Source organism: Porites lutea, chromosome 7 (assembly GCF_958299795.1).
Source record: "Porites lutea chromosome 7, jaPorLute2.1, whole genome shotgun sequence".
NCBI classification, from domain to species: Eukaryota; Metazoa; Cnidaria; class Anthozoa; order Scleractinia; family Poritidae; genus Porites; species Porites lutea.
Window position 1 is genome coordinate 8,798,166 of NC_133207.1, and position 27,298 is coordinate 8,825,463.

At 39.4% G+C, this 27,298-nt stretch overlaps 2 protein-coding genes across 2 annotated transcripts in view; both read left to right on the forward strand.

Moving 5' to 3' along the window:
* Nucleotides 1-1,995: 1,995 nt before the first annotated feature.
* On the forward strand, nt 1,996-18,178 carry LOC140944409 (neurotrypsin-like). Its single transcript, XM_073393554.1, has 8 exons — nt 1,996-2,013; nt 4,057-4,123; nt 7,003-7,323; nt 10,565-10,718; nt 16,182-16,375; nt 16,681-16,971; nt 17,607-17,805; nt 18,103-18,178. Exons 1-8 carry the CDS (start codon nt 1,996-1,998, stop codon nt 18,176-18,178), a joined length of 1,320 nt encoding a protein of 439 aa, XP_073249655.1.
* Nucleotides 18,179-19,280: 1,102 nt separating this feature from the next.
* LOC140943666 (uncharacterized) overlaps nt 19,281-27,298 on the forward strand; it is a 66,886-nt gene continuing 58,868 nt past the window's right edge. Inside the window, exons 1-6 of the mRNA XM_073392786.1 lie at nt 19,281-19,744; nt 20,046-20,177; nt 20,636-20,871; nt 21,252-21,336; nt 22,201-22,335; nt 24,275-24,507. Of these exons, the coding sequence (XP_073248887.1) occupies nt 19,423-19,744; nt 20,046-20,177; nt 20,636-20,871; nt 21,252-21,336; nt 22,201-22,335; nt 24,275-24,507 (1,143 nt within the window). The 5' untranslated portion in view covers nt 19,281-19,422. The remainder of the gene's footprint in view (nt 19,745-20,045; nt 20,178-20,635; nt 20,872-21,251; nt 21,337-22,200; nt 22,336-24,274; nt 24,508-27,298) is intronic.

Sequence of the window (27,298 nt, forward strand, 5' to 3'; positions counted from 1 at the left end):
TATAGAGAATTACTAGACATGCATTCAGTTTGTTTAATTGTAGTAGGCTAAGGCATGGTTAGTCATTTGGGCTCCGTTGCTTGATAGACGCCAAATATTGACGCGTAAGCACATTCTATCATGGTTGAGGTTTATGTGGCTTACCGTCACTATTGCCGCAAGTTAGCGTATTCTTTACATTTTTCTACCTTACCAACTAAACTTATTTTATTGAAGTGTCAGTGTATTTAGCTCGAATGAAGTAAATTGGAGACACTGTTGTTTAACGTTTCGTTTTGGACCATTTCGTACAGTGGACTCCTGACCGTGTCTGCATGGTCAACCGAGCTTCGCGAACTGTCTAGTCTTTTGAATTGAATAGGCGGCATACCGTCACATCTCTGTTATCTTAAGATTTTCAGAATAGTAAATTGATACGACCCAAAAGATGCGACCTAATTCTTTGAGTAAACGTCTTTACATGGTCATTTTCGGGGTATGCGTCTGGAAAACAGCAGACCTACCCCTCCCCTAAGTCAAATTTTTGGCCTAAGTGAGAAGCAAGTGTTAATGTTGGCTTTTTTTTTTAGAAAGGGGTAGGTGGAAAGTTTTCCAAAAAACTAAATTTGGGATCAATTTAAGTTTCTGGGAAACTTCCCAGTCAGCGTCAGAATGTAACATTACATTCTTTCGCGCATATCAATGAAAGCTCTTGCGCAGTTAAATCAGCACGGACAAATTAGTACCGACGTAGAAAACCACTGAAGATTCTCGCTCATTACTTCGGAAAACTACTTTTACCTGTTCTCCTTTACTAAACATATGCTGAGTTACATTTTAAGATCAAGATCGATAAGCTCACCCTTTCTGTATATAACATTCGTGACATTCAGTTTTTACTTGGCCAATATTGCAAATAGGTGCATTGACGTCATACACGGAGGTCCGGAAATACTGATTCGTCAAAGTTATATCACGGACTGTTGGTTTTGGGATGAAATTTGTTTTTAGAAATTAAATGTGTCTCTGTTTCAAAAGAAAATATAAAAAGAAAAAGAAGAAAAAAGGAGATCTTTATATATATGTATACTGCGCCTATTGAAAGCAACATATTATTTGAGTGCCAATTTAATCAGCACGAAAGTACTAATTGGGGACACTTTTTTTTTTTTTTACTATTGTTTAACTACTTTATGTCATCGGCCAGGTTTGCCATTTTGCAAATTTTAGGTACAAATTAATTCGTCTGTTTTGCAAGCGAGAACCATTCCCAGTCCGATTGTTAAATTGTTGAAATGGACCTAACAGATGTCACGTAGTCTTAGATTACTCCATGAACAGTATTTCATGGTTGTAGTGAATATTTGTGGTTAGTCGATCGATTAATTTCGCGTGGGCCGTTTGGGAAAAATGGCGTGATTAAAAGTTTGTATTTTTTTAAAACAACGAGCTACGGTCCTGTCATATCTTGTCTAGTTAAATGAAACTCCGTTTTATGTGCTTCACTTTCGCTTATTAGCAGCGCTCTCCGCTTTCCCAATTTTAATATATTTCCTCGGGTGTTTGATCTTTTTTCGGTTTGCCCTTAAAGCCAATACAAGCACACACAAACATATCTTTGTGGATAATTTTTGCGGAGATTATATTTAAGCTTTAACCGGCTTTGAATATCTATAGCTATCACAAATGTACATAACAGAAAATAATCAACAATTGTAGAGTTTGAATTCGTCGTTGTTACCAGGATGTAGGCATTTCTGTTCTCACGAGTCCATTAATTGTCACCCTTGTTCATTGGAATGTTTAGCAAATTCCAGTTAGTCACAAAAGCGTGAGTTCAAGTTAACATATTCTTGGTCAGTGGCTATTGAATCATTAAATGCGGCGTGTGCATGCTGAGGTTTTAACGGTCGCTATCAGTCGAGAATTGACAAGAAATTCAAATGTTAGTAACAACGCTAGTGGTTTAGAAAATTGACAAGATGTCCTTGCAATTTGTTTTTTCCAAGGTTGGAAATGTGTGCCTTTTACCAGGTAAGCGGTTTGACTGTTTGACGGAAGCCTAACAAACTAAGGGTCGTTTCTTTGTTAGTGCTGTCGTAATTGTTACTACGTCCGAATAACAACCATGTATAGAACAACATACCAAATATTAGTTCTCGCATATTGAGAATGACGCTGGGTATATACTTATAATCTGATTCGTCCCTTCATAAAGAAAATTGTGCAAATCTAACACCAAATTATCCAAGAATGCCTTTGTTGTAATGATGATGACAAATGCAAACGAAGTATCAAAAGCTATCCTTGCTTAAGAATACCAGGAGTTAGCAAAGATTACGTTATTTATTTTTTATTGATGACATAGTAATTTAGATTAAACACATGAGAAAAATAAATTGTTAAACAGAAGAGACTATGCACTGTAATCTATCAGATGACTAGATGCACAATTCGTATATTGAGCCTTGTATTAAAAAAAAAATGTCTGGTTGGTCGCGCAAAGTGATGCATTGCAATCTTTAGCTTGTCTTGTAAATAATAGTTTAAAATAACTCAATAAGTTAAAATGATTGGTGGAAGTTGACATAAAGTTGAAATTCTTTTGGCCGTTATGAACCATTGTTACATTTTTTTATACTTTCATAAAGAGGTAACACGTGGCTAAAATGACTTCTTTGCACCCATGTTTTAGACCGTTTTCACAAGAATATTAGACGTAGCCAAGGGAGAGAACTCTCCCGCTTATTAGTGATAAATATACAACGCCATTTTAGCCCCATACTAAACTTTCAGAACCTTCGATCTAGCTCAGCGCACTGATGCCCTCAGCCGCGTAGGTAAACGAGCCAATCGAGAGCTAAGCAAACCACCAATGCTCAGTCGGATACATGGCGTATCCGGACTAAACCACTGCCATCATTGTCTGCGAAGCAAACAAGCCAAGAGAATCACTTAGGTGCATACGAATAGACTCAGCCATTCACTATAATTGAACTAAGACAAGCGGAGTCAAAAGTGCTGCCCAATTGATAGGCACACCCTAAGAGTACCCAAGGAGCTAAAAACTGATAAGTCATATGATTTGCTTACGGAGAGATACAGTCCGCTGCAAAGCCAAACTAGCCGTGCGATCAATCATATATCTCCTGACCTAGCGCGTACCTAAAATTGGACGCGTTCTCAGTTTTGCTTGATGTTCAGTTACTGCCACTATCGAGCCCAAACAAGGCAAAATATTCAACTCACAAAGTGGCCTTTCCCATATTGTGAGTCGCTGTACATTTGGTGTAGGAGAAAGTGTATATCTAGCGTTGCGCCATTTTTGATTTGAAGGGTATTCATAATCCTGTTATCGCGCAAAACACAGCTCTGTTATATAAACTGAAGCAAACTGAGAAGGGCAAGACAATAAATTTTTGCTATAATCAAAGCTGCAATACGTTTGCGTGCAAATATGTGAATTGTGGTAGATAGAAATGTTACGGATGGCTAATTAAACTTCCGCAACTTAAATTGCATCTTTAAAAAAAAGCTGAATTCTCAAGTTTGACGCACTCGGGATGATTATAAATGCATTTTAAGGGTCTCCTTTTTTTGTCTCCAAGCGAGGTCTTCTTAGACTGTGCCCTTGAACTAAGAGCTAGCTTAAACTTAGATTTCTAAACTTTTTAAAATAATTTCTATAGAATTAATTCACTATCATGCATAAAGGATAAGTGCCGTTTCGATTAGCTTTATTCCTCAAACCACGATACTCAAGTTGCTTCTTCTAATTACACCGCAATTTAGTTTTCTCCATAAACTACCCCTTTAATCAATAGCTGTCGATCGACGCGCAGCTCTATCTACTGCTACGTCAAAACAAGACCTTCTGGCCTGAAATCTTTCTCTACTGTATTCGGAGTTGTTTTCCGTAATCTTACTTTTTTCCGAGCATTGTTTTTCAGATAAAAACACGGCATGAACGTTATTAAACTTAATTATTCGGATTGATGCTATTTGCAAGTTATAGAGGGTTGTGGCAAAGACGGGTAAACAACAAATCAAGTATTGTCAAAATAGTAATTTTAACAGCTTCTTCTTTCTTTATTTGTTTCAGTTTTAGTTTTCACTTTGCTTCAACTGGCCAACGCGCAACACCGTAAGTATCCGCTAGATTTCACTTGTGTCACTATTGTTATTATAATCATAACTATAATTATATTGTCAATTCTGATTGGCTATCAAGTGCCCTGATTTCAGCCTTTATTACATTCACTTTGAAATCACTGGCGATCCGTGCAATCTGGTTGGCTCTCAACAGTAGATTTATTCCCAAATTGCACCATTTTTTGCTCTAAAATCGCATCTTTTTCCAATCAATGAAAAAGGAACACTAAAACAGTACAACCAAACAGATTTCAAATCTTGTTCAAAGTAACAAATCAAATTGCAGCCAAAATGGATGTAATAAAGTGGAAATTGAACTTCGAGTCTTGCAATCTTGGCCTGAAATCATAGTGATTTGAAATCGAACTCGCGCTGTGCGCTCGTTCAATTTTTAAGTCACGCGTATGACTTCGGACTAAATTTCACTCAGTTCAGTAGGACAGTACGCGTTATGCCTAGTAAGTAATTGTACAGTACGCGCCAACACGCGCGCTCTTAAATGGCTTCTTTTTTTCACTGCTAGGAAAAAAAAAAATCTTGGAATTTCTTGTGTTTTGATTTTTTATCACAAATTTTGTTTAAGTTATGATTAATTGGTAACAGAACTTCGAGTCGTCCAATCCAGTTCGGTCGGTAATCATATTCGTGATTAAACAAATCGGACTCCAACTACGCGGTCGTCCGATTTTGTTAATCACTTATATGATTACAGACCGAATTGAACTCCACTCAGTCCTCATATTATTACTTATTATTATTACTATTATTATTATTATTATTATTATTATTATTATTACTATTATTTTCGCTTGAAAGACTGGTGAAACAACGGGTTTGAACAGTCTTTTTGGCTACTTAATCAAGATAATATTAATACTTCGGCAGGGTCTTTGAAAAGGGATTTAAAAATAGTTTATTAGAATTAATGTAACAGCAATGCGGTACTCACAGCTGCTTTAGTGCTCACTCTCCTGTAAGATCCTCCGATATTGATTTTGGCCCCGCAATAGATTTTGTTACAATTTTTCCATGGACCTCCTCTAAAAAGCATTTCAACTATGAAACTAGATCGAAGAATCATTTTTCTTTGTAAGAATTTTTTGACGCAAATTCTTTTTCTAGTATGTATATATGTGCAATTGACTTCGAATTTATATTGTCATCAGTTTGCTCCGGACAAAAGAATCACTCCAATGCAAGGCATTGCAATCCAAACTGGTCATTTTGTAGTTACTCTCGTACCATACTTCACTACTTTAAATAGGTTTTTCTTCTATAAGAGATCTTGGAGGGCAGGTAGTACATCTTATGCACATGCATTCATATTTTCATTTTTCATTCAGGAGATATGTACGTGCCGGGATTGCATTTCAAAGGTTCGCTAATTCCAGGTTCCCGCGTACCAGATACCTCAACTTCCAAAAACTGTTAACAAATATGGCGGACGCGGTAAATTTGAGTCTCTCTCCTCCACCACTTTGTCTCTCTTCTTCGTTAGTGTAAAACCATGACCACCTTTACAATGGCGATTGCAAAATTTCATCCTTAAGTACAGAACAATTTTAGACTGGCATATCCTCAATAATATGGCTTTGGATTATGACAATCGTTCTCGAAGAAACATCACCGAGAAAGGAAAGTCTTATGCCTCACACCTGATCGAAACGTACTAGCTGCCAAGTGTTTTAACATAACTAAGTAGGGGAGGACGAAAATGTATAATGATGTGCAATAGGACCTTCAAACGTGATCCTCTTTTGCAACCTAATTATTTAAACTTGGCTGAAATCATTTTTTCCTCAAGTGGGTCAAATGATTAAAGTTACTTATTGCCTCAGTTTTGTAATTCTAAAGCGTTGGTAATTTGAACCGATATGATTTTTAGGATAAAGGATAGATACAAATTAGTAGCGGTTTTTAAGCCTTGGGAGTGACTCTTTTTGGCAGGAGCAAACAGTTATGCACCAGTCAATCAGCTGAGTCAATGTTAAGCCCTAGGGTAGGAGGTCGGGCATACCAAGGGGGATCTGACATTTGGCCATTTTCATGCCAAATTCTTTACCCAGGGGGAAAAGACTGATGTCAAATACCCCTTCCCTTGGGGTACATTTTGTTTGATTTTGGATGATATATTATGCGTCCCAGTCTTTTTTAAAATCAGTTTAATGATATCCCACACTTTGTTCAGGGGCGTTTCTCCCCAAATCAAGTGCCTTTTAAAGCTGTTTAGTCCAACACGGACAAATATTCAACAGTAGTTAACAGGCAATTGAACACACATGGACACAAACCAACTTCCTGAAACAGCAATCCCAAGGAAACTGTTTGGGCAATGTTTTCAAGATAGCAGGCTGAGACTAGGTTCCAGGCTCTTGAATCTTGTCAAACTCACCCACCCTCAGGATCTTGTGTTACATCAAATCTTTTATTATTCCCCACAAATGGGAATGGAAATACTGTCAAATGCCCCGGGGATGCCCCCCACCCCCTACCCTGGGACTTAAATTTGACTGGTGCATTCCAGTTTGACAAAGTTTACAACGTAGGCTGTAGGTTTAAACAAGATGCAATGTTTGCCCCATTTTCTATTTAGTGGGCAAAAATCAATGTGAGGAGCTCAAGAGACTTGCTCTTAATTTGAATTATTCGATTTGTAACCTGTTTATTGACACACTGGTTCAAAGCATTACACGTGGGTAAATAAATAGCCTCTGTAGAGGTAATACGTTACAGTTAATTTGCAGGGGATCCTTAATTTAAAGCCAAATCAGAGAGTAGGACCAGCATTAATCTAAGCATGTTTAAAGATAGGTTTAAGGTAGTATGAGAGTTACAACTTACGAGTGCACATTTTGTTGAAAATTATTTCAGCTTTGAGACTGGTCGGAGGATCTAGGAGCTCAGAAGGAAGAGTCGAAGTGTTTTATAATAACCAATGGGGAACGGTTTGTGATGATTACTGGGATATAAATGATGCACGTGTTGTTTGCCGTCAGCTCGGGTATCCTGGCGCTATTAGTGCTCCAGGGTCTGCCCGATTTGGAGCTGGACGTGGTCCAATTTGGCTGGATGATGTAAATTGTCAAGGCAACGAAACTTCAATTGGCTATTGTAGGCATAGTGGATGGGGCAACGAGAACTGTGGTCACTATGAAGATGCCTCAGTAGTATGTTATGGACTAGGATCTGGAGGTAAGAGCGTGCATGCCTTCTATAAGATGGAAGCAAGACAAAGCTAAAACATTGCACTTTTTGCCTCTGTTGACAACATTCTTATTAAATAAATAATTAAATAAATAAATAAATAATATTCAATTAATAATAGAGATTAAATAATGATAAAGATAAAGGACATTGATATTGATAAAGGTAATGGTAATGATAATAATGATGACGATAATAATAAATGGAAACTTTATTCATGAAAACATAGCCTGCGTGACGATAACTAAACTCTGATTAGTTAACCAGAGTTTAATTTTGCCTGCGCGCAGGCTAATGAAAACAAAGCTAACTATAAAATACTAGTTACAATTTATTTCGTTTAAAAAACTACTCGGTCAAAACACTATTAACAATTCCTTTCAATTAAAAAAAATACACTTAATTTCTATTGAAAAATTCATTCCATTAAAAATGTATATATCTTTTAAAAAAAAAAAAAATTAAAAACGGTTTATTTCAACTAAACTAATTTATGAGCTCACGCTATTATCACACACGCTTAGATGGCTTTTAAACGGCAGTCGTCAGTGAATTCACCTTGTGGAATTTTGTGGAAGGGTGTCTTAGAACCTCTCACGCATCTGTATACGGACCTTAAAATCTCAAAAGAAAGCACATGTTCTAATCCAAATAATAGTAATGTGACAAGGTTCCTCATTCTTTTCTGAGAGCTTCTCGGCTAGGCGTTTGAGAAAACAGTTGCAGTCGGCTCCCGTCCCACCGTTGTTCCAAAAACTAGTGGAGTGAAAGATCTCATTTCGACGTCCAGCACCCTCTGTTGGTATTTCCGCTTCTTCTCCTCTTCCTGCTCCATAAAGATTGTGGATGTTGCTTTTCCCTGGTTACACTTGGGAGTTAACATGCGTTACTCTGACATCAAAAAATGCTGTAACTCCACGAGACCAAAAGCCCCCTGCTTTGAAGTCCAGTCTTGCGTCCGGGCTTGTTACCGCGCTTCTGAGGTTGAATCACTCATTATTTAGAGGTTGTAGTTGTGGTTGGACTTCAACGTTGGTACAATCCTTACCAATAAGTGAGGTAAGTAGGTTGCTAAGACTATCGTGTCTCTACGCCACGAACCCTTACTTTTTGCATGACTGGGCGTGGCAGACGGTATACCCCTCACCACAAACATACTTGCTTGGTAAGTCTGACAGGGGCATATTATACCTTAAACGCAGAGAGTCTCTGAATTCTTTATTCAGCACTAAGCCTTGATCGACAAGAGGTACTGCAGTAAGCCATGAGCTCGCACCTTTGTTGGTTAACTCACCGCAGCCGATCCGAAGGAAAGGTGGAATCAATACCTTCCATTCTCAATTTCACCGACGCGGTTTTCAAGGCTTGATGTTGTCTTTTTAACTCCTCAGTGGAATTCTCGCCTGCCACCATGAACATGCTCCGTGTGGTAATAGAATCTACCTGCAGTGCTGTTATTCACGTAGAAGCAGCAAACTGCTGTGGAGCTTCAAACCGTAAGTCGGGTACGCCTAGCCCTCCTTGAGCGGATGTCAAAGTAACGAGCTAACGGAGATCACTAGGGAGGGGCTCCGTTTGACCGAATAGTGTTGGGAGAAGTAAGTCGGCGATCACTTGGATAGGGTCAACGAAATCTTCAAACGACTATATTGTGCGCATGAAATAGGTAAACTTCGTGAAAACAGTGTAGGCTGCCTGAGGCTGGCTCCTTGCTATCTCAAATAGTGCTTCGAGTTCTCCTCTCCATCCAAGGACCTTCTCCCGACAATATTCATCTTTGAACTATTGAGATCCGATGACGGTCCCTAATTCGCGCTGTTCATTCGTAATATTGACCTCATCTCCAAACACCCTCTTTGCCTCATCTGCAACTTCTTCCGACTTGACAATCAGCCAGCTCTTTGATCCATTCACTACATAACCATACTTCTTTCCTTCCTGATTCAGGTGACTGTACCAGTTATGCAACGGCATAATTTGTCCACCCCCCCACCCCCACCCCCCGCGCAGAGTCGTCGGCTATCCATACTTGTTTAACACCTGGTGTGCGTGTCCTTAAGCTCTGGATCATGATAGATGTATTGAGCGAGTGCCAGGGCATGGCCAAGGGATCCCCCTGCGTCGTACCCTCCTGTGATAATATCTTACCTCCACCGCAAATAAAGAACCTCGACGGGCTTCTGTAGGTGTTAATTATGTAAAGTGACATTTCCTTGCAGGTTATCTGGATGTTATGCAAGGCGACGGATCTATTCATTTGGTTAAAGGCGTTGCTTGCATCTATCAGTAAAATACCATCTGTTCCTTCCTCTACAAACACTTGACTCATAGCATGTGTCGCGGCCTCCTGAGCCTGCACTATGGCCTGTACAAACCTGTAGGGGGCCCGCTGCCTCTTTGATCTCTTCTTTCAAAAATCCAGCGATAGTTTTTCCAACTATACGCCTCAGGACCTCACCAAAGCCAATAGGTCGTATAATGATGATGATCATCATGAAAATGATAATGATAATAATAATAATAATGGTAATATACAAAAATATGTTATTTTCGGACAGAAAATTGCCTGTATAGCTCTTCAAAGGTTTTAAAATCTTAGTTATGAAGAGTAAAACATGAATTTGTAAGAACTTCGTTTCACTCAGTATTTTGCTGAATAGTGCAGAGTTTTAAGAACCGTATTTTCTTGTGCCCGCGCACCCTGTCAGAAGCCCTGCTTAGATTTATAAGAGTACGTAAATCTCTATCAAATAACTAGCAATTATTTGACGAGGTTGAGCAAAATATCGTGATTTGTCAGTGGCGTGCAGATCGTTTATTTGCCTCCGCCTTCGGCTTCGGCAAATAATCGATCTGCGAGACACTGACAAATCACAACATTTTGCGATAACCGAGTTCAATAATTGTTTTATCATTCGATCACCGAGTTTGTTTTTTAAGGAATATCTTCGCGAAGCGAAGAGATCTGCCTTTTTTCACGCAAGAACGATCACGCGTGGTTTCGTTTACGCATGAGCAGAATATTATTTGCAGCCAAACACAGTTGGACAACATTGCGCATGAGCAGACCATTATTTGTAGGTAGTTATTCGCAGGTCACGTGGTGGGCTCTCGGCCAATGAAAAAAAAAAAAGTTTGCTTCCAATGATAATCCCTTTTCTTTTTCTAAAGTAAAATATTTACACTCCATCATCACCATTGAACTCTTTCTCGAATTCTTCCTCTCTAGGTTGCTCCAGAACGATAAATAGTACGTATGGAGATATTGACGTTAACAGTACAAGCGGCTACTATGAAATATGTCAGTGGACCATACTAAGTGTCAGTATACCCCAGGCCGTGGCTTTGGTCTCTGTCCGAGAATTAAATCTCGTCTCTTGCAGGTAAACTGAGTGAGAAACGAAACGAAATGAAAAAAAGTAATAAGTTTCAGATCTTTGTCCTCTTTGTTAATCTGAACAGCTAAGTAAAGTTAAGACATTTTTTGCTGTACTAGTACTGGCTAACAAAATGCAATAGGATCTTCTGTAAAATATGTTATTCTCAAAAATGTAGCCTGCGAAAACATCCATTTCTCCTCGCTCTTCGCCGCTGGGGAAGTTTCGCGCGGAGGAACGTCTGCGACTCAGCGACAGAAATTCCATACCGTTGCCGTAAAATCTGTTCGGAATCCGGTCAGAAGCGCTGATTGGTAGACGGAGTAGTTACATTGTTTTAGCTATTGTTTAAGAATGACAGACAAAAGACAAAAAGCCACAAAGGTCAAATGTAAACGCGAAGAATCTCAAACAAAACCGCCAATATTTGTGGAATATAGTCTTCTGTTGAAGAAGCATTTGAGTTTTTGCTGGAGCTCGTTGGCAGATGAACACAACAATTTACCAAAATCGACCAGAAGACACGTAAAATTGCTCAAATTTATATTTGGAACCTCATGACTACCGGATTTATTCTATAAACATTGATTTACCTCATCAGCATGGAATTTCTGTCGCTGTGTCGCAGACGTTCCTCCGCGCGAAACGTCCCCAGCTGGGAAGAGCGAGGAGAAAAGGATGTTTTCGCAGGCTATCAAAAATATTGTATTTTGAATTTCCTGGAGGTTGATGTTTCCTGGCATTTCACTGATAAACTTCTCTGAACCTTTCTTAATAACTCCTAACTCCTAAGTATTATTATTATCATCATCATCATCATCATCATCATCATCATCATCATCATCATCATTATCATCATCATCATCATCATATGATATTTCTGCGGGTAATTACGTGAATAATGCACATTTCCAAAAAGTAGGAGCAATGTTTGTTCTATACTTAAATTCGTAAACACATCCACACGTCATTTTCTGTACCAGATACGAGACTTTTCAATTGTCCTTGCCCGCCAAAATTCCATTTACCAATCGAGAGGGAAAGTAGAGATCTGATCTCAGCTAAGTGCCAATCTCGACCTTGCGCTCTTCTGCGCATGTAGAGGAGAGAGATCAAGAGTTCTGGGAAACCCTGGAGCAAGATAAAGTAAGTGAACACGACCGGCCGATTCTTGATTTCAGCGATTCCAAAACAGCATTTGCACGACTAATTAGGCAGAATTATTGCATTTTCCAATTTTCAAATAAAATAGCTTGGCTACATATCGAAAATTAGCGCTTTGGACAATTATTGGATTTTAGCGCTATATAAATAAAATTATTATTATTATTATTATTATTATTATTATTAAGGTTGTCTCTGATTGGTTTTAGATAAAAAATATTAAGTGTTTCTGATTGGTCCATTCAAGTTTGCACGAGAGCGGTTGACGTGTGGCGTTTCTGGCGTGTGAGCGGGTTTTTCCCTAGAAATATTGAAGTAAACACGACCGGCCGATTCTTGATTTCAGCGATTCCAAAACAGCATTTACACGACTAATTAGGCAGAATTATTGCATTTTCCAATTTTCAAATAAAATAGCTTGGCTACATATCGAAAATTGAACCAAAAAAAGATTTGAATGTGAAAAAAGCAAAATATAAATACACCAACATCTTTGCCAGCTATAATGTAAGAAGCATGACACATTACTGATTTTTCTATGACTTCCACGTTATCGTAGTCACACGAAGTGGCCGAGAAAAACTTGAGCTTCTCGTCGTAAATTACCCAAAAAGAGACTTGCAAGAAATAAAACAAAGAAACAAACAAACAAACGAAAAAGTAAATCACTCCCTAAAGTGATGCGTGTACATGCGACTAGATATTTAGAGTTGTCTTCTTTTCCCACGATATCGCAGTTCAAAGCGGCTTCGCTGAAGTGTTAATGTTCATGAAAAAACATAAATAAAATGACGCTAAACTCATCTTTTGGAAAGTTTTATTGGAATTTCGATACGTTTATCTTAACAAGCCATTCGGGTTTCACTTACCGCCTTGTGAAGTAGTCCACTGTCATGCATATGCAAACTTCAAGTCTCAAATCTGTGATTGGGAACGTTCTATGGTATTTTCTCAGCAGCTACCACAAGAGCCTTGGATACCTGCAAATTCTTCAAGGCCGTTAACTGAATTTATTCAGTTCTGATCTAGTACCGAAGCAGCAAAAGACTTTCGCGATGAAGTTGATTTAAAAAAAGCAAAAAGTTTTGGTTGGATCAAAGAGCATGCGTTGTGAGGCCCAAACAGCCAGATTTTGGCGATCCGGCGCAGAGTTTCCCAGAGCTTACGCGCGCATGCCCAAACCCGTAAGCACTGGGGTCGAGAATGGGCTAAGTACGGGGCTGGCCTTTTAATAAGATAAAAGTGATCGCAAAGCCGCTGAAATGAATCCAACTAAGTTCAGTTAATCCAGGTTTAACATTGCTTGTTCCCCGTCTCTCATATTTTCGCGTAATTATTTGTAGCACTACAGTGGTTTGATTTCATGTTTCCAACCATGTTACGTCGCTTGTCACCTGAAAGCTTCAATAAGCTTTAAAGGAAGCTTTTTCTTGATTTACAATTGAGTCTCAACTACCTTGGGTCACTGAACACGTCGTCACGTTGGGCCTTGTCACTTGCTACTGTTTTGATTGTGTGCTTATCTAAGAGCAGTAGACTTTTTCAGCTTGTATGTTTTGTTTTCCCATTTCAGATCACGTGATGGTACCCCAGAGAACTGCTTCTTTCAACTTTTGTCTTATGCACGTACATCCACGTACAGTCATGTATACATGAACAGTCATGTATACATACTAAATTAATTAAAAAGACAAAAGGCAAATTCTCTGGGGAACATCACGTGGTCTGAATTGGGCAAACAAAACAAACAAGCTAAAAAGGTCTATTGCCCTTTTGAATAAAACAGTGGAACTCAATCTGACTCTTGTTTGCTGTGTTGCTCAAATCAATTTCCGCGTTGATGATTCCGGGGTGATTTCTTCTGTTGATGCTGGAAGGTATATTCTACACGCACGTATCCACTATTCACTCTCACGCAAATGCTCCCCCGTACTTCCTGACCATTGATTACTGCTAGTCATTATCATCATCATTATTATTATTATTATTATTATTATTATTATTATTATTATTAATATATAGATTTAGCCAGGGCTAAAAGCGAAGCTCCAATTAATAAATTTATAATCTAAATCAAACAAGAAACTTTTAATCCACAAATCAGTTAACTTAAGCTCACATTCATGTGACTTTTGAGGGAAAGGCTAAGTTATTTTAGAGTGAAACATCTTACATCGAATTGATAACCTTATATGTACACCCAAAAAATAGCAACCATCTTCGATCACATTCAAGATCACAGTAGATTAGGCCTCGAAAACAAATTCTTGGAAAACAAATAACGCCGAATTTTTTTGCGTTCGACAGGTTTACATTAAAAATTCTTGCCAACAAATCTGGGGTTGTTTAAACCAACCTTTTATAATATTTATACATCACACTTGAGGTGAAACAGTACTATTTATCATACAGACCGTCGGACAGAATGCGGTTTTTCACAATTTTTCAAGACAAATTGCACTCAGTCAATACTCAGGCCGATCAATCGTGGGCTTTAAGCGAAACCGTTCAAAAATTTCCAAAATCACCCATACGGCCAGCTGGTTCTCGTTTCTATAGTGCGAGCTGTCAGTGTGGTCGAGTGTTTGAATAAACTTTAATAGAGTAACGCTTCAACATAATAGCGAATTTATTATTATTTATTTTTTGTTCTTTAATGGTTTCAGTTATAACGATATGTAACCTTATAAAGCGTTTGATACGCGCGACATTTTTGAGCACTCCTGCAAGCGATGTTCATGAACGATGAAAAGAAACGGCACGGACAAGCGATTAAAATTGCAAGAGAGACTATTAACAATCAAAAAAAGAAATATAATTAGGTGAAACATTTACAGAGACAACAATTTTCATTCACGAAGACAAGTAAAACTCCTGAGTCTTTAAGCGTAAAGTTTAAGCCGGCTTCCCGGCGCGGTGTTTACTGTTTTCGAAGGTGAACTCCTCGAAGCAAGAAAATCGCCCAATTTTTTTCTTTCTACAGCCAAATTTATAACTAAATATTCTTCAGAACGTTTTCTTTCTATCTGTGGTGAGGAAATATATCTAAAGGCTTTTTAAAGTTCTGTAAGCTTATATCAAACCTGATATTAGGTCAGATCATTGACTCAAATCCTGCAAATGTGCATGGCAGTTGCCGCACAAACTGTCAGCGTGAACTGTGCAAGACTTCATGAAATTAGATATAACAAAAACAAACATCAAGTACAATAATTACTCAGGCTTACCATTCGAGATTTAGTTCCTGAAAGCTATCAAGGAAAGCCACAGTTGCTTGAGACTTTTAGACCTTCTTACGCATTAAACAAAGGTGAAAAACGAAAACGATGCCATCCGAAACCGAATTACCGAATTTTGACAAGCGACGCATTTCTCAACTAAAAACCCAGTAAACAAACCAGCCATGAATAACAGAAGACTCTTGATCGCAGCTGTATTTCATTTTGTACATCCAGAGGAAAAAGACAGATAAAAACATCACAAGTTGACACAAAACTCTGCCAGCTTCAGCTGTCAAAGTAAACAACTTTCAAGATGCTGCATAATATTTCCGCATGAACTCACCTGTCAAATTTTGACCAATCAGAGTATAAAAATTGGACGTAGAGCGTGACCAACTCGTGACCATGGTAAGATAAGGTCATCCCCGCCTGTACTTTAAAAAAAAAACTGGCTGAATTTCCGCTTCCGTGGTCAGTTTGAAATCAAAATCCTAATAGTGCGGGGCCATAGTGACATAAACCAACATATTTGATATGAATCCTTGAAAAAATGAACTTGAGCCTGTGATCATTTGAAACTGGTAATTTGTCAGCGGATAACTTCAAAAAAATACTCGACCTCGATGAGTCGACACTTGAGCCCGTGCTACGGTCAGGTGATACTGGTCAGCGGATGCCCTGTTTTGACAGCTGTCAATTGATCACAACATTGATGTGCAATTAGTTTTCTCTTGGGCTCCCAAACTAGCTAAAAGTGTGAGAGAAAACATTGGTTATCCTGTGGTGCGGACGGACGGTCGACGGTCGGTGGTCGGCGGTCGGTGTACGGTCACGTGATTACCAAATTTTTTGGGATGGGTAGATTTACTTAGCTATGGGGCTCTGCCCACGCGCGCGCTTCGAGCGCGCGTGGAGCTCGGCTATTATTATTATTATTATTATTATTATTATTATTATTATTATTATTATTATTATTATCTTTTTGATGAGAATAACAAACTTTGAGGTAGCATTGCAGACAAGGGAGTTTGGCAAGTGTACAGAACACTTAAGCTGATCTTATGGTCATGCTTTAATCACACAGCGAATATGTGAAGATCATTGATGGAGGCGGTACGGAGGTTCTCAATCAGAAAGGGTGCTTACCTTTTACTACAGAGAATTTGTTGGATGTACAGTTTGGCTCCTCCGGTAACATCTCAATTCAAGTGTATTTAGGAAATACTCAAAGCAGTGTGAAAATCAAGTTTGCTATTTTGAAGAACGGCATATCCTCAGGTACGTTTTAGTCGGTACTAATTTTACTGTTTCTTAATGAATAGGCCATGATGTTTGAGTCGTAGAGTGTTCACAGTCCCTTTGTTTCCTTATGATTGTTCAGATCGAGAATCCATCTTGGTTTCAGTCCGTTTCCCGCTACCTGGGTGGCATAGACCTTATTCACAGTACCCGCAATCTTTGCACGCGCTTTAGGATCGATGGAATCGGCGCAATATCACGTGTTATTTCAAGGGGAGAACAGGCGATCAAATTTGCAATGCGAGTAATCTCCATTCCTTTTAATTTTTACTTTCTTTTTTCAGCTTTGCCGCTATCAGGATGGAATGTGACTGTTTTGATGTCCAGTTATTTTGGTTTTAGTATTCAGTGGTCTTCGCTTCGCACGAACATTGACCGCAATGCCAGGTTTTACTTGATCCTTATTAACAGTCCAGAGGGAAATTTGCTAGCTGTAGAAACTGTCCCCGGAAGTGCGACAACTGAAGATATCACTGGGCTAAGACCATCCACAAGGTACCGAATTGGCGTGTATGGAATTGACGAGACTGGACAAGCCTATAAAAGCAGTGAAAGTCTGGCTTCCACCACTTATGGTAAACTACACATTTAAATTGTATTCTGTTTCGTGCTACATGCAATAGACTGCATAGAGGTGAAATGATTTTATCTTAAGGACAGGCCTAGGTTCTCTAATAACAAACGTGCCAATGTAATGGCCAGGGTGTTGATCTCCAGGATATATTTATCGTCGTTTGACTAGCAGCAAAGGGCTTATTGGGACTTGACATAACTTGTAGCTGGATCAATTTTTTGGACCCCATTAAGTAAATGATGTTGTAGAGATCAGGGTATTGTTAAACACCAGCTTACCTATAATTTAATCCCGGTCATACTTCACGGTCTCGAATGCGGAACGTGTGCAATGGTTTGATAACCAGATTATGATTCCTTCGAAGAAAAGGGAAGCCGGCACATCCAGATTTGATATCCTGGCGCACTGAGACGATACTTTGATAGGGATGTAAGCGCCACGAAGGTTCATATTCCTTGCTTTTCGCGCTACTTGCACACATGAGCTACCTCACTCTCAGCTCGCTGCTAAATCATGCCCGGACACAACTTACATGTAACCTAGGTTAAATGAATTCTCTGATGGAATCAGACAAAAGCTTTTGCCTTTTTGTTCTGCAATAATAGACATTTATTTTAATTTTTCTATTTCATATAGTATTTTGTGGGTCTCGACCAAGCGCTAGTAGTCGAATTGTTGGTGGTTCAGTTGCAAGAGTGAATAGCTGGCCGTGGCAGGTGATGTTGATCAGAACGTCTGGAAGCCAGTTTTGCGGCGGATCGTTAGTAGACCCTTATTGGGTGGTGACCGCTGCACATTGTGTCAACGGAAAATCGCCGTCTTCCATCAAAGTGAAGTAAGTTACGCTTGAAATATTTCAACACCAGAAATAATACTCCACTTTAGAAACTCTAGGGAGAATAGGTACAAGCTTTGGGCATAGTGATTTCTGGGATTGTTTGTGTGGGCAAGGGTTAGTTATGGTTGGTCGATTTTCTGACCCCATGTTCACAATTCTAATCATTAGATATTTGAGCTCGCCATTCTTTCAAACGGGCTTTTATTCCTTCTCTTTACATTCGTGTACATGTATCTTGGCAATAGGTATTGCAATTATTACAGTAGTAAGTATCGACTGTGTTGGTATTGGTAGTTATGATGTTAGTGGTTTTTTTGGTTTGTGTCTGGCGTTGATGGCGGTGGTGGTGATGGTAGCAGTTGTGCTCTAGTGCTACGTGCTGCTGTTTGCAGTGATGCTGAGGCTGCTGATGCCGAACCCTTCATTCGAACGTCTAACAGAGAATATCGGTCTTCTTATATTAAGTGTCCTTTGTATCGGGGAACAATATGGTAACAATGAACTAACTTAAAGAGTCAAAGGAAGCTGCACGTGTCGGGATGCTTTGTGAGCACGCAAATTGTCGTGGGACACGCGATTTTGCTGCCGACTCGTTTCAATAGGCACTCTTCCGTAACGTTATAAAGTTTCCGGCACTGGTCCATAAAAAACGATACCAAACTTTATACAATTACTCCCTCTATAATACGGACACCTCTACAGTGATGTGGTCACTTCACTCCGTCCCTTTAATATTCGTATTGACGAAGTTTGACTGTAGTGGGAGTACCAGTTGTAGTAGGAGATTGTTGTGGGTTTGTGGTGGAGTCAGCCATATCATAGTAGTAAGTAAATTCTCAAAGCCCTCTTCAACCAACGTATTTAGCATGCCTTTATCACGCCGTATACTTCTCCGAAATTAACTGGCGAACTATAATCAAATCCTGGTTTAAACGCTTTCCCATTCGCCACGTACTTACATTCCATTGTTTGAATTCGATTGTAACTACCGCCAAATTTTACAGTCTACCCAAAACACTTTCCTAGATTGCAAAATACGTGATTTCATCGGGCACACTTTGTGCCTTAACGCAGTTTACGTTTTTAATTTAATCATCAACAACGATCACATCGTTTCTGTAAAGGGAAATCATTAAGGTCGTTCATAATCATGCTTGTCCTTGTTGCTGTCACCGTGATCATCATCACATTATCGCCATCGTCGTCGTTTATTATATGACTACTATAGTATTTTTCTTGACTTAACAATAAATATTAATTATAATATTGCATGTGCATTTACCGTTATCTTTTTCATCTATTTATTTATCTGTTTATTCATTTATTTACTTCTTAAGGTTGGGAGCCCACTACAGAACAACCGGCAGTGCTGGAACAGAGCAGGAAATCGGGGTCGCACAAATCATCAGCCATGAAAACTATAAGAACCCGTTGAGCAATAGCAATGACATCGCCCTGATTAAGCTCTTAAAACCTGCAGATCTTGGGGTGGGCATCGGGCTTGTTTGCCTGCCTGATGTGCGACACGCTCTTCCTTTTGACAATTTAAACAAAAAGTGCTGGATTACGGGCTGGGGTACACTTTCGTCAGGGGGATCCCAGCCAAATTCGCTCATGGAAGCTCAGATACCACTGGTCTCCAAGGGGCGTTGTCTGAATTCCTACCCTGGAAAGATTGATGATTCGATGCTCTGTGCTGGCCTGGATGCAGGAGGAGTTGACACTTGCCAAGGTGACAGTGGTGGCCCTTTGGTGTGCGAGTTTAACGGTACATGGTTTCTTGAGGGTGCAACAAGTTGGGGTCAGGGATGTGCGTATGCTTCAAAGTATGGAGTATATGCTAATGTTAGAGATCTGAAAGCATGGATAACCAACCATATTTATCAAGCAATACCGCCCGCTGTTTCACCACAGAATCAATCGGTGTCCGCGTTAGGTAAGTATTCTAAACAGCTTTAATAATCGTTTTACATAACCCTTTCTTAGAAGTAAATTGTCCCCTTACTGTCGTCATCTAGCAAACTTTTTTTTACCGACTCGAATAAAACATGCAATGGTCACATTGTCAGTGCCACTGCTTTTGTTAACTCTTGAGCTTTTTTTTAACCAGGTTTTACCAGGAAGCGGATGTTTGGAAGAAGATGTTCGTTTAATAAATGAATAATTGACTGATTTATTTATTTATGTATTTATATATTTATTTATTCTCTTACTTGTTTTTTTTTTCACGTGTTTAGTGTGGTGTACATTTGACAATGGATTATGCTCCGGATGGAACCAATCTTCTTCAGATGACTTTGATTGGACACTTTCGTCTGGTTCAACACCATCAGGATCTACAGGCCCGTCATCTGGTCAAGGAGGATCAGGTTAGAGTTATTTAAATTGTTTTCTTTAAGTTTTTATTTTATCCTAAATGCAGAAGAAATATAGTTTTAATTAAGTGCCTGTAGCCAATTGCAATTTAATGGACTTTAATCTATGTTACACGTATACAGCTTGAGTCTCTACATCTCTGGACCAAATTAAATTAAGTGCCCGAAGCCATTGCAATGAAGGATGGATATAAATGTATGTTACACATACAGCTAACGACACCGCATTAGAAATGGTTTGAAGTAGTTTATATGGTGTATATCGTAGTTTATATAGATTTTTGTTATCCGTTTTTCTGTCAAAGCAAGCTATATATAAAGAAAAGGAAGACAATACTTTTTGTTGACATTTATGTCAAAACAAACATAAAGCACAACACAAAGTCAGTCACTTGTATGTCGTCCTTTATTGATTGTTAAAGTAACATTTCCCTCTTCCTCATCTCTCAAAGGAAAATATATGTACATTGAAACATCCTCCCCAAGAAGACCCGGCGACAAAGCCAAGCTTGTTTTTACTGTTCCAAACAACGGAGAAATGTCGTGCCTTTCATTTTACTATCATATGTATGGAGCTTCGGTTGGAACTCTTAACGTCTACAACGGAAACAGCAAAGTCTTCAACATTTCCGGACAACAGAGTAATTACTGGATTGTGGTGGAGAGAAACATAATTATGAATGGATTGGTGAGAGAAAAAGTGGGCTAACGCGCACGTAGTTCTAGCTAGCGTATCGTTAACTTCGTAATCAGAGTCGTCATCATCCTCATCATCATCATCATCATCATCATCATCATCATCATCATCATCATGATCATCATCATCTTCATCATCATCATCGACATCATCAACTTTACGATCGTCATCATCATCATCATAAATAAATCAATAGCAAGAAAATTTAACGAGTTTTTGCAAGATACATCGCTCTTTCTAACTGTTAACCACCGTAATAACCCACGTGAGATGGTGAGAACAAATGAGAAGAGTAGGTGTGGTTTATTACGCCAATAAGCAGACTTAAAATGTCAGGTATATTGCTAACTACAACTCAACACTTTTCGCAGATAATATTTGAGGGGATAGCAGGAAATTCATTTACTGGTGATATCGCGATTGATAGTGTAGAAATAAACAGTGGAAAATGTCCAGGTAAAAGTTAATCAATTTGTATATTTTTTTTAGCCTGCAAACAGACTAACTTGTGGAAAATCACTTTTCCTTGCGCGCTGGCCGCCGCCCTAATTTTCCTCGAACTGTCTCAGCTGAGTCTGCTAGCAGGATATTTAGCAATTAATGAATGAGGCTGAGCAGGATATGAAGAATTAGGCAGATCGAAAGCCGAATTTTTTTTTATTTTCTTTATTATTCATTCAAAATAATTCCTAGTTCAAAAACATAGCAGAAACATGCTTACCTGCATCGATATTAAATTCAACTTCGATAGTGAAGGTTTAGGTTTGTCTAGCTCGCAAATATTCTCCAAAGAGCAGATGTCACCCTCCGAATTGTCCTCTTACCGTCTTTGCCATGTTTTTAGCTATTATTTCGCCTACTTTCATCTGTAGTTCTTACTCTTGAAACGAGTGAAATGTCCGTCATTTTTTTTTCACAACCAAAACAACTCAACCTCGTGCCCAGGTCTTCTCGGTAACGGTGCCTTAACCTGTAGCGGGCTGCATTTTTTGACTTCATTTCCTCGTTAAACACAAACTTCTTCCAAATTTGGTCATCAGTAACTGGTTATGGTGAATTATGCGTGTGTTTTTACCCAATCAGAGTTGGGGAAATATTTAGAATGAATAAAAATATTTTTAAAAAACATTAACAACATCTTTACCTGAATATTTTCATTTTAACCTGCAATCTTCCGTTGTTCTACTCATACTTTATTGCATTTTTGTTTATCATTGCAGTGCAACTCGTCTTCGAGTTATACCATTCATCCTCAGTTGATACAATGAAACGATCCTTCAATTTAAATAACACGTGCTTTATTTACTTGATTCTTTTTAGTATCCTGTAACTTTGATAACGGATTGTGTTTTGGATGGAGCCAGTCGAGACAGGATGTATTTGACTGGACGCTGTACTCTGGTTCCACACCTTCGTTGGGTACTGGGCCATCCTCAGATCATACAAGTGGATCAGGTTTGCTGCCTTTTGAAATTTATTTCTTAACATTTTCTTACATTTATTTCACGAAAATATTTAACAGTTATTCTATGAGCGCGCGTTGGACATGAGGTGGTAAATAGCCAACGAGGCGCGTAGAGCCGAGTTGGCTATAACTACCTCATATCCAAAGCGCGCTCATGGAATAATGCCTCTTCTGGTTATTACAACTGAATGTTAGTAAATTTCATTTAAAAACTACAAAACGACCGGATATTAATGTAACTTCCGGTAAACCAAAAGAAAATCACATGACATGTGCGCCATTTGCGAACTTAGTTGAATAAAAAATTGGAAAGAATTATTCTAGACAAGTACTGTTTTCACTTTGCCTCGCTTTGACTGTGGAATTTGACGCTGGATAGGTCGACCTGATTGCTCGTCAATTTCGTTTTCTTCCTTCACTGAATCGGAGCTGCACGAAGACCCAGCGTTATTAATCAATTTGTTGTTGTTGTTGTTCAATGAAAAGCTGCTCGTTGTACAGATTGTAGGATTCACTTGAGGCCCGTAATGGTCCGTTATGGACTTGCGAAAGTGTTAAGAAGTGTACACGTAAAAGCTCTTCATGCAAACACGCAAAAAATCTGCTAATGGTTTTGAAAACTTACTCCTGCAAAGAGTTGCAAGCCACTCTAAAAATTTTTGAGGTAAACTTTGTGGTTGTTGTTGCATATGTTGTTGCATTATCAACTCGACGAACGGAAGAAGTAAGGAAACTCCGGAGTACCATTAAATAATTTCAAACCAAAGTTCGTGGCTTTTTTTGTCACTGTCGGTATGACATGACATAATTTTTCTCCGTGTTGTTTCGTCGATAGAAAGCTCGCGAAATATACTTTTTTCCGTCGCTTTGTCCGAGAGAAATTTTGTTGTTGTTGTTGTTGTTGTTGCTGTTTTCTATATAAGGTCAAACTAAGGTATATGAGCTGATAGCCGAGATTGAGTGAACCAGTCAGAATGCTAGAAATGCATTATCCGAGATTGAAAATTTATTAATTAAGTATAAACAGCAATCCTTCTATCCATAGTGAATAATGCCAAGAAGACTGAGAAGCCGCGATATAGTGAACACATGCACAGCTTATTTTATTTTGGGAGATGTGCCTTTCCCGTAAAAAGGCGTTTCATGCACTTAGTTCGTGTACATACCTTTCTGGCAACGGTAGTGAACGTATTTTTTTATATAAGCATCTATGAGATGGGCGGGCATGGTTCTTTAAGTCCCACAAGACTCCTTTGTGTTTTAAACAATGGTATTGTTAATGCTATTGCCATTTCCAGGTGGAGACTGCATCTCTCCTTTAATTCTTAGTGTTTCCTAATTATCATCATCATCTTCATCATTAGCCTGAGGAAACACCGTTTCTCCTCCCTCTTCGCCGCTGGGGGCGTTTCGCGCGGAGGAACGTTTGCGACTCAACGATAGAAATTCCATACTGATGACGTAAAATATGTCCGGAATCCGGTCAGAAGTGCTGATTAGCGGACGGAGAAGTTACATTGTTTTAGCTATTGTTTACGAATGAAAGACAAAAGCCAAAAGGCCACAAGGTCAAATGTAAGCGTAATGGATCTCTAACAAAACAGTCAATATTTGTGGAATAGTAGTCTTCTCTAGAAAAAGCATTTGAGTTTTGCTGGAGCTCGTTGGCAGATGAACAAAACTCTTTACTAAAATCGACCTGAAGAAACGTAAAATTGAACAAATTTGCATTTGAACCCCATGACTACCGGATTTATTAAGTAGACCGTTGATTTACGTCATCAGTATGGAATTTCTGTCGATGAGTCGCAGACGTTCCTCCGCGCGAAACCTCCCCAGCCGCGAAGAGTGAGGAGAAACTGATGTTTTCGCAGGCTACATAATCATCATCATCATCATCATCACCATCACTGATTTATCTATTTACAGGAAAATATTTCTATATTGAAGCTTCGTATCATAACGTTGGTGATAATGCAAAGCTGACCTTTGCGGTGCCTAGAAATAAATCTTCATGTTGCTTAAAATTCTTCTATCACATGTATGGATCAACAATGGGAACTCTAAATGTTTTCAGTGGAAATAATAAGATATTTACCAAGTCAGGAAATCAGGGGAACTACTGGAAAAGAGTCACCCGGACAGTTTACTTCAGTGATATGGTAAATTAATGCGTAAACTGATCATGTTGAGAACTAGTAATGATACTAAAGATCCATTAACATTTTACAGGAAAGAGGGAGGGTAAAGGATGGAAGGGATAAAGGTGGCGGGTAAACCAACCCACCCACCTCCCCCGTACCTCGCATTCCCGGCTCCAGTCCATATTTCTTGACCTCTCAAGCTTAGGCCTTTTTCTACTGGGAGATACTGAGCATTGTTGCGTAATTGCCCGATTTCTCTCGCTTCCCATCCATCTAGAGGTCCTTCCTTCCGCCGTTACCCTTCTACGCTGCCTGTACTCTCATCACTGTCTTTTCGCAGATTTAGCATTATTTCGGCGTCTGGATTTAGAAAAAGACAAAAACAAAGAACCAATATGGCCCGGTGCAGTTCGCCTGAAAATTATTATTCTCCGGGCCGTAATACAAAGCTGAAACCGACTTTGATCTATATATCGGCGGGGAAACCGGCAAACTAAGAAATCTGGGTTTTCGACAGTATAAAACGATCATAATGCCTCTGATTCCAATCTCCTGTTCCTCTGTCTCTTGTTGTCGGCGTTGCCTTCGCTGTGCTAAGCGATGTTCCTTCTTCTCCGCGGTTTGTTGTTGACGTCTTCTCCTTCGTTGTTCAGGCTGAATTCGAAGTCAGCGTTCTCGCTCCAGAAGAGTTTCGGTGGAAAATCTTCCTGGGCGAGGATTTGGAGCCACTTGTCGTGCTTGTGTGTCATTTGCACGGGAAATTGTTCGTGACTCACCAATGGTAAACTTTGTTTCACGGACGATGAATAAACAAATAAAAATGCGCCTGTGGTATCGGCGGCGAAGTCTATGTTGCCTGGAAACGCAAAATGCTTCATGACGTCACTGGCGGATACCAAGCATATATTCAGAGAAATAAAGTTCGCAGCTTGCTAAGACCACGCGCGGTTAGCAGACTGCGCTCGCGCTTCGCGCGCGACAAGATTATAAAGTCGCTACACTCGGAAAAATCGATTGTGGGCTCTCTCTCTGTCTCTGTTTTTGCATTTGGGGGGAGGGGGGTGTGGTGCAGGTTGATCCAAATCCCCGGCCTTGCACCTTGCCTTCATGGCTCCCACTTCTTTTCATTGACTTCTTCCCCTTTTTAATTAGGTTGTTTTCGATTGCGAACTATTGAGCATTGTTGCGTAATTTCCCCCCGATTTCTCTCGCTTTCCATCCATTCTTCCTCGCGACTTTTCTTCTCCCGCCTCTCGTACTTTTTCCCGCCCCTTTTCTCCCAGACTCTCACACCCCCCTTTCTTCCGCAATATACATTGGAACCTCGATTTAACGAAAGGCCAACGGACTGGCAAAATGTGTTCGCTATATCGGAGGTTCGTTATAGTGAGGTTCTATTTCATATACCGTATTTCCTCGAATGATTGCCGTCCCTCGATTAATAGCCTCCTTCGAATAATCGCCAGCACCGGTATAGCTTACCCGCTAGGGATACCCATAGCGGTAAACCTGGCGGATGAATTGAGCTAAAGTGGAGTCTGATCCAGCAAAACTGATCAGTGATGATTCAGGTTCTGACGCCGAGTACACTGATGGTGAAAGTCAATCAAGCAACCAAATTTGAAACATTTTAAATGTCTATGTTCAGTTTATTTGACGAGATCACAGGCAAACTTCTATTATCGCTGCACCACGGTAAACGTTTAAAGCGAAATATACCCACGCGTGTTGCTGAAAACGAACATTTCCTCGAGCCATGTCCAAAATACTTTCTTGCTCCAGACACTGTGATACGGCAACTCGACACGGCGTTGGTCTGAGGTCAAAATTCCCTCGATTGAGGGTGGCTCAGTCAAATTGAGTGAAATTTAATTTCAAGAATTTTAGTTCGTTTCCACGTAAGAATGATCATTCTTTGGGATTATAATTCTAACAAGTAAAACTATTGCTGATATCCAAACCATAACAACAACAGGAAACGTTTGTTGCGGGTTTTCTTTTTTGACTGAGCCACCCTCGGTCGAGGGAAATTTGACCTCGGAGCCAACGCCACGTGTCCAGTTGCCGTATCACAGAGTCTGGAGAAAGAAGGTATTTTGGACATGGCTCGAGGAAATGTTCATTTTCAGCAACATGCGTAGGGATATTTCCCTTTTAAACGATTTTTTACGGTTCAGCGATGATAGAAGTTTGCCTCTGGTCGAAAAAAATTGCGATTCTATGGCTTTTCGGGCCGCAAACCGCCTTCGAGTAGACTAGGTGCGGACCGCCGGCTGTTTTTCTCCGCTGCCTTTACTTCGTGTTATAAAGAGAGTGACAGGGGTCAAACAATAACAGCCAAAAAAAACCGACTAAATCGATGAATTCACGCCAAAAAACTCAGGAATACATCAAAGGTAAGCCTCCTTTATACACATGTATATTTTATAAAAAAATAAGAACGAATTCGAATGATGATATTTAGCGTTCGCAGACCTCAGTTTTTATTTCTCATACAAAGCCTCAACGGTTGCTTGTAACGCGACACCAACTCTCTTGTGAGAAAGTTAATTTATATAACACACTCGTAACGTGAGCTTGGGACGCGTGTGATGTGATTATATTTTGATTTAATGGCAAAATAGAACAAGGCGGCTTTCAGTGAGCAATATTTTAGGTAATCGCCTCCCTGGAATAATCGGCCGCTTCTGATGCAAAAAAGAAATAATCGAACCGGCTATTATTTGAAGAAACACGATATCTTACTATGACTGGGGTAAGAAAATCGTTGGTTATACCTAAGACTTCGTAATGTGGACGCTAGTTTCGA